Here is an 8,006-nt window from a genome sequence, read left to right as displayed (position 1 = left end):
ACATATATATATATATATATAGATATATATACATACATATATATATATATATATATATTATAGTGTATATACAATATAAAACCCTGGTGATATACAAATATTGTTGTTGAAATGCCTTTCGTTTCGTATCAGTACGCAACGCCCTTCAAGGCCAAGCATTAATGTCACTGGAGTCACGAGCAAGAACTATCCCGAAATGGTACATATTTTCAACGCAAGTTTCGAACGAAAATCAAAAGCTTGATGACCATATATTAAAAGAAGATGTGTTTACTTGCATAGATATAGGCCATCCGTTTTTGGTTTGAATATTTGGATAGTTGCTGTGCCAATGGACCGTTCTGGTGGGCTATTCTTTGCTAATCAGTAGTGATATGATCAATAAATGTTCAGCGATTACCTTATCATTGTAACATATTGCTTTAACGTCTTTTATGGAATTACATACGACTTGCTGTCGGCACTATTTATTTAAGCGATACACTTCTGCACGCAATACTTTAAAATTAGATTTAACGAGGTCGCGACAGTTCGAAAAACGACTCGCATATAACAACTGATACTCTCATACTATACCTATGCTAAGTACGCATCGAAAAGCAGGAGGTCGATTGAGATCTTAAATTACATCGCTTCGGATGATGAGTTCTGTTTACTCTTCGCGCTACTAAGTTTGGTATAGATTGTCAATTTGCTTTTAAAATGTGTTTTTCTGTCATGGCGATCTCTCCGACGCGACATCGAGAGAGAGAGAGAGCCTTCATTATGTGCTAGGGCTACTGTCGACGCGCTGCACGGTCTTCCTGTAGAATAACTGGACTCTTTTATATCTCAGCAGCATTCGAAATTGGTTAAGATCTCCTGGTCACCCAATTTGCTGTAAGTTGCGTGTAGACTTCGATGGACATTGTTGCTATTTCTACCTTTCTTCCACATCGGCAGAGTACTATTAGAAATACAAGTATACTCGAGAGATTAGTATACGGCTGTCGGCTCATTACGATAATCACACGCCGTTTTCATTGCCTACTTAAGAATGTAAGCGAGCAAATATGTGCATGATGGGTACGTACAATGCGAGACCATCTCATTGTTGTTTTACCTTCACAAGTTAGAATATTGTATTTGAGATCGGTCAACGTGTGGCGCAAAGGCTGTCATAATCAAACAAAGAGTGTAGCGATTGAAGGGACAAACTTATCTTTCATCAGATACAATATTACTTTCACAGGCAAACTGTTAACACCATTCAGGAAATATACTAGTTTTTAGGTGCGAGATTATCAAGTGATCACTTACAATCGGCAATCATGGGTGTAGCAGCACCAGGAATACAGGCCCTTCCCACTCCAATAATTCTCTGGCCAGTAAGTATGTTTGCTTTGGCGGCAGAAGTCCCCTCATACACTTGAGTTATAACGCAACGTTTGTCGAGATACATGCCCAGAGGTTGCTTTTTTACTTTAGTGAGAGTGAACCTGTGTGTATAAGGCTGTATCCGAAGTCGAATATTGACCTTGAGCGTGTTCTTCATAGCTCTGAATGTGAGAATGTGAGCGCCATATAGGTTTAGTAACTATTCATCTTGTTGTTCACACACGTAATATGTAAGTATAGTTTACTTAGCATCTAAATATGCAATTGCGCTTGTTAACTGTGCTACTATCTAGCTATAGAATTTGGTCTTTCACCTGACAAACGAACCTGCTTGTTATTAAATGTAGCTTACAGCAATTCATTTTTAACTCGGGTATTTTATTTAGAAAGTGCATAACAAGACCTTTCAGGACTCAAAGCAAAATAACACACACTGTACCGTGCACTGACTTCAATTCCTCCCCATACAAAAGTTACATACTGATTTGTACATAAAAACATATGAACATCCATCCACTGAAACTCACCTGGCTGCTTGAGGTGCACTACAGTACAAGGTTTCAGATTCATTGATCATAGTAATTTCATCACCAAAGATTATCCCATTTCTATCTGCGAGTGAACCCGGCCGAATACAATTTACAAATAGACGTCCATATTGAGCAGTCCCCAGTCCAATGCCGTATTCGTCCTTCTTGTTTTTTTTCTCCAGCGTGATATCTGAACAATAGAATGCAGATTATCAATCTCATGCGAAACGACGACTAGTGCACTCCTACTGTTTTGTATCTATCACAGGAGGTTTTGTTGTGGGGACGAGATATTGAATTTGACTACATACACTATCAAAATATAATAAAGAACTCTTTAGCATATCATTTGTGTAGGAGTATATGCGGATATATACGAAAGTGTGTAGTCTTATTAATTTTGTGTGCTCAAAGCAAATCATCTTTTCATTTTTGTAGACAAGGTACCTTCATGCAAAAAGTACAATAATATGTATTACATGTAATGTATTTTCTCTTCCAGAAACATAGGCATGTGCAAACACTGGATGTCTCGTGGTCACGAACTACTTGCTCATTTGAAGGACTGCAATGTTTCGGAATAAATTATTGTCAGAACCAACTTGTACGTAAAACTTGAATACTCAATATACGTTCTTACCTTTGACAATACATCTTTGATCATCCATACGACAGCCATGGGGAGCAACTGTGTCTTCCATCAAGTCATTATAGTACAATATATCATTGACGCCGGGTTGGTCGGAATCTCTATTGTAACTTTCAAAATCATTTGTTTCAAAGTCTGGCAAAGCTTCAAGATCTATCGCGTGTAGAAGCTGATATCGCTGCGAGGTCGCTCTTTTCTGTACAAGTGTTGTTTCGCTAGCGATAAGTATGGCAAAGCAGATATACAGAAATTGTAGGCTTGTGATGCTACAATCGCAGGCCCAATTATATCACTGCAAACTGGTAGCAGGTACCACAAGAAGCAGCCTGGCTTTATAACAAATTCATGTGATCGCGATAAATAAAACGGGAACCATTTTAAGAAAGTGTACGAGCTTGTTTGCTAGAAATGATGCGCCTAATTCTAGGTATCGAAGAATACATACTATACCTCATATACACATTTTATTCGCAACAAATGAATCAACAGTTCACAGAAGCAGTCAATTGGTGCTGAGAACAGTATAAGAACGTTGAATTAAGGCGTTAAGGAAAACGTGTGATGAAATTCAGAGTTGATTTATCGCATTGGTATACACTAGACCCGATACACACCGTTGGGGAATCATCGTCCAAAAAACATCCGCTATTTTCGGGTCCAATCTGGCTTACGACTTCTATGCCGTTATCATCCTTTACTAAATATGGGCTCTTAATTGTTATCGATTTTAGTATTGAACACGGAATATCACCTCTCAGGCCCCAAGACATATCCATCGGCTGTTTTGCCTGATAGCTGTATAAACTGGTTTTTGTTGATGATGTTTTATAGCCAGAGTCGAAACAAGGAACCTCATCTCTGCGCATAGGATCAATGGACGATTTCACAGACATCGATTGTATTCTCGATCGCCTTCGACCGCCCCTGCTTGCTGGTGACATTTTCGATTCAGCATGGTGTCGCGGATTTTCTATCACAAGAGTAGGATGCCGAAAGGCAAGGTAAGTCAAAAGAGATTTAGAATGCTCGTCTTTCATTTCAAATTATGCGCAAAAGAGTCAAAACTGTTCCAAAGTTGCGTACTCCTGGGCGTTATTATATCTGTTGGGCACCGATTTCATACTTACCCCAAAATGTGACATAGGTAGATTCTGCATCCCTTTGAAACATCTTATCATAAATTTGCAGTGTGAATTTACGATAAGGATATTGCCGAATTAAATAGCGTCTAATAGTAAGAAGGCATGTGATGGGTCAGTTTTAGTGCACCCAAAACCCAAGATTCTCGTTTCTATGACATTCTGACATTCAATGTGTCATATTGATATGATATGCAGCCGGCTACATAGCCGCCTAAAAACATCTGTGCTGTATTTCATAGCCTCCTGAAAATAGAACATTGTTTTTTTCACTGCTTTTATCCGAATATGTATTACGTAAAAATATTAACTGTGTTTTTGCTTGATTTCAGAAGGGCTACAAATGATTTTTTCAGTTTTTTATATATCGAAGAGACTGATAAATAGTGTAACAGTATCTTTTTCTAAAAATAAATATTTTCCTCCACTTCCATTCTAGCTAGAGGGGCAGACAATTTTGACGAGGGAGGTACGACGATGCGCAGATGCAATGGCGGTGATGGCGTTGCCGAATTCACCACAGTAAGGGCTTATATTTGGCGTCGATGCACTTTTCTGGTTCTTGATCCTTGTAAGTCCCCCGCGATGTTAGGAGATCGCGGCTCAGGTGCATATACGTGCAAAGATTTGCGCTAGTGACCACGATCCCATCGCTTTAGGTATGCCTTATAGTGTGAACTGGCGTCCGCTTCCGGGTGAAACATGATCACAAACCCATTTTCCTGGTTGACAACGGCAAATACTTGCTTGTGTGTTGTACTATACTGCTGAGTGTACATCGAAACTGTCTTCCGAACACTCGACTCCATACTTTCTCTGCTGATCTGAGAAAATCCTGACGGTGGTGCAGGGAGCCTTTTGTAGACATAATCACATATCAACTTGTAGCTCACTGGAACCAGGAGCTCGTACAGACAATTGCAAATCTGAGTAAAGTAGTACTGCTTCACCATGGGCGGACGACGTTTTGGTTTCAACGGTGTAATCTCTCTGGAATACAGTTCATGCGCTTGCTTGGATGGCTTTGCTGCGCGTTCTTTGGATTTTCTGCTTTTCGATTTCACACCATTACGCGAGGAACTTCGAGCCTTCCGGAATTTTTTGGTTGATCCCGAGGTAGAAACAACACTTGAGGGCAACGCCGGAATGAGGCCAGTCATTAGAGTAGAAGCTGCCGCGGATGTATCATCGTCTTTAGAGTTTATGTGTAGAGTAGACAATTTTTCCAGCCGAAATTGGTTAAGGCCTTGCTGCTCCGGAAACTGTTCGATGATAGTGATACCGGTACTGTACAATTGTCCTGTTCTGTCAGCGTCAACATTCACGGCATCAATCATGAAAGACATGGATTGTTGGCTATATTGTCCGCCTTCAATGGTGAATCTATTTTGCGACGAACAGCGTGGAGTTCCGACCTACGATTTTAAAATAGCAGGATGGCATATATTATACCCATTGAGTCTTTCCCGCAAACGTGTACTGGAAACAGCCGGCACTTTGTGTCCGTATTGATGATAGGACATTGAAAGTTTATATAAATCAACCTGAGTATCGGAAGAAAACTCGGCGATATCCGAGAAAGTCAACGAGCTTCCCGCATCTGAATTCAGCTGCGAGGAATATTCAAATATGCTCGTTAGACTGCTGCGTGATGATCGACAGGAAGGGTTATATATAGCAACGACGGAACGAGTGCACTTACCGTAGTCTCGCTCAATGTACGTATAAGAGGACCGTCGTGAAGTGGTTCGCCCGGGTAAAGTAGCGTCTGTGCCAGTGGATATTGTGAATATGGATCTAGTAATTGCGAATTACACATCGGGACCAAAGCCTCACTTGACTCGCGTGCACGATAGTCGATTTTACCGTAAGACCCCTCTTGTAACTCCTCGAAAGCTGTAGGATGCACGTAATCGTGCGGTATTTTCAGCATCAGACTGATAGAGGATTCTAGTAACGAAAACTCGGATAGAAAGCGAACAGATCCTTCATCCATATTCACGTGGAGGTGCTGATTTTGATTTTTTTGTGCAGTAGTAGCCATGGTTTATTATGTCGCGGTAGGTTTCAATATGTAGAAATGTTCTTGGTTGTATGTTGGTATACTGTTTAAATATATATTTACCAAGAACCACATTGCACGACACAAGGAAGTACAAGTCACGGTTCTTCACTTGGTTTTGCCTTATTAGATTTTGCCTTCATTTCTCTTGTCTCGCGAGTTAAAATGCGTGGATAATTAAAAAAATGCAATAAATACATATTGTATATGAAAATGTCAATCGGCCACCGTTTGCCCCACTACTAGTAGAGAATAGGCCACTACACAGACCACAGTACACACTACACAATTTACATTAAATACATACATAAGTATTTAATTACATACCCCAGCAGAAACTAGAAAGTGAGAAAACGGAAAACACTGATATAGCAGCGGCCAGAAATGATATGTAAGCATTTATAGACCTCGACGAATCGGATTACAGCTGATTATCGTGGATGGTTCACACACTTTTAAGAACCGGGGCCTTGAGGAGACCCTACGTCATGATAAGGCAACACTAATATTGGCTCAAATCGGGATTTCTCGACGGTTTTGAGCATCCCGCGTCGTCCTGAAAAATGTGAGCTGGTCAATTTTTTGTAGCACCATTATTTCGAAAGTTGACCTCGCAGATTTTGCGGTATGCCCAAAATATACCCTTTTGACCAATATAATGTTGTCTTTGTACTCTGAGAGTCTCAAACTTATCGGATTTGAACTCCCCATCTTCTGACGGCCAGAAATTTGTCATTCGGCCCAAATGGGTGATGTGGCCTTATAGTGGCCTCAGACATGACCCCACACCACTCAAATTTGAGGGAATTTTTTTATTGCATTTTTGGAATTTGGAGTGCACTATCCAAATCTCAGAAAATTCTGACGTATGGTTCTTATGTAGGGTTGGTTATTCAAGGTCTCTTGATTGTGTACTTTGTTTATTCCCTGTTTTAATGTTTTTGAAGGCAGTTTCGTGCAAAATAAACGTCGAGGACAATCTCAAATCTGAATCTAGTAATCTACAGAGGTCAGACCGTCAGACTCTCAGAGAGTATTTATTTATGTAATAGAGAGACGTATTTATATACATTATATATCTATTTATTTAAAAAACAAAATACCGTTGGGCGTTGGCTCTGAACTTCTCTAAATAAATACGCCCTCTGATTTCAAGTTTTCAACTGTCACTGAGAGACTCACACAAGGCGAGATCAACACATTTTTTTGATTTTGTTTATAAAAAAATACTAACAATTACAAAAACAAGCAAAACAAACAAATAAAACAAAAATTATTTTTATAAGAATATATTTTGGAAAATCTCTTTATTTTGATTGGCTTCAGATACTTAGAAACAAAGTTTTCAGATCCATAGCCTTCTGAATTATACATGATTATCCGTTCTGAGGTTTTTTAAATTAGGTTTTAATTCTATATATATATAAAACCTAGTATTTTATTAAAACTGTATACATATTTACTGTATAATAGTTTTAGTTGTTTCTGTAAATTGCCTTTTTTCATAGCCTTCTTCTAAAAAAAAGTCAGAAGGCTATGCTTTTTCCCCTGTGAAATAATCGAAACAATAGAGTGTTTTGATTGACTCAATATGTATTTGCATTCAATACGTATTTATATGCTTTTTGCCAAAGTTTTTGGTGACATTGTTTGAAATCTTTTATTGACGGTATCTATTTTAGGATAGAAATATAGAATCGATCCACATTCCCCACTGCTGGCCACTGGCCCTGGGCCCAGTTCAGTGCACACTACTACTACTCTAAAGAGAGCATACGTCCAGACCTCAAGCCGGGCACTAGGCCGCCGCGGCGCCGCCCAAGCCACGATCGTAACCTGTCAATTTATAAATATATATAGAAAGAATGTGCTCCTAAATCCTAGTTCGAATGTATCCTTTTTTTTTGGAAGTATTTACACTTTTACATTGTTGAATTATAAATATGAACATACTGCCAATTAGAACAATACTGCACATGTACTGCAGACTGCAGTGCTTCCTTTTTTTCTCAATCGTCAAACCTGGCGTGTGGCCATTGATGATTGAGGAGTCGGTTAGTGGACAGTACTGTACCGGCCACTCATCCACACGTTGACCTCGCGTTTTCGTAAGCATATTTATGTGTAGAATTCACTTCCGTCTATTGTTTAACATATGTATATGCATATGCATGTACACATACGTATGTGTGTAGACGTGTACACATACACGTATATATATATATATATATGTATATATATAGTAGATG

General features: G+C 39.2%; 3 protein-coding genes across 3 annotated transcripts; all 3 read right to left on the bottom strand.

Moving 5' to 3' along the window:
* Nucleotides 1-858: 858 nt before the first annotated feature.
* Nucleotides 859-1,545, bottom strand: SARC_03536 (hypothetical protein; the record flags this gene model as incomplete). The annotated part of the gene is made up of 2 exons (XM_014302662.1): nt 859-946; nt 1,300-1,545. Coding segments are annotated over 2 exons (334 nt in total), but the record flags the coding sequence as incomplete, so codon positions are not given.
* Nucleotides 1,546-1,900: 355 nt separating this feature from the next.
* On the bottom strand, nt 1,901-3,556 carry SARC_03535 (hypothetical protein; the record flags this gene model as incomplete). Its single annotated transcript, XM_014302661.1, has 3 exons — nt 3,171-3,556; nt 2,548-2,752; nt 1,901-2,097 (listed from the first exon to the last, which is right to left on the bottom strand). The coding sequence occupies exons 1-3, from the start codon at nt 3,495-3,497 to the stop codon at nt 1,901-1,903; spliced, it is 729 nt and encodes a 242-aa protein (XP_014158136.1). The 5' UTR covers nt 3,498-3,556.
* A 771-nt stretch (nt 3,557-4,327) lies between these two features.
* On the bottom strand, nt 4,328-5,739 carry SARC_03534 (hypothetical protein; the record flags this gene model as incomplete). The annotated part of the gene is made up of 2 exons (XM_014302660.1): nt 4,328-5,110; nt 5,398-5,739. 2 exons carry the CDS (start codon nt 5,737-5,739, stop codon nt 4,328-4,330), a joined length of 1,125 nt encoding a protein of 374 aa, XP_014158135.1.
* Nucleotides 5,740-8,006: the final 2,267 nt, after the last annotated feature.

Source organism: Sphaeroforma arctica (assembly GCF_001186125.1).
Source record: "Sphaeroforma arctica JP610 unplaced genomic scaffold supercont1.182, whole genome shotgun sequence".
NCBI lineage: Eukaryota > Ichthyosporea > Ichthyophonida > Sphaeroforma > Sphaeroforma arctica.
This window is presented reverse-complemented; position numbering and strand designations above follow the sequence as displayed.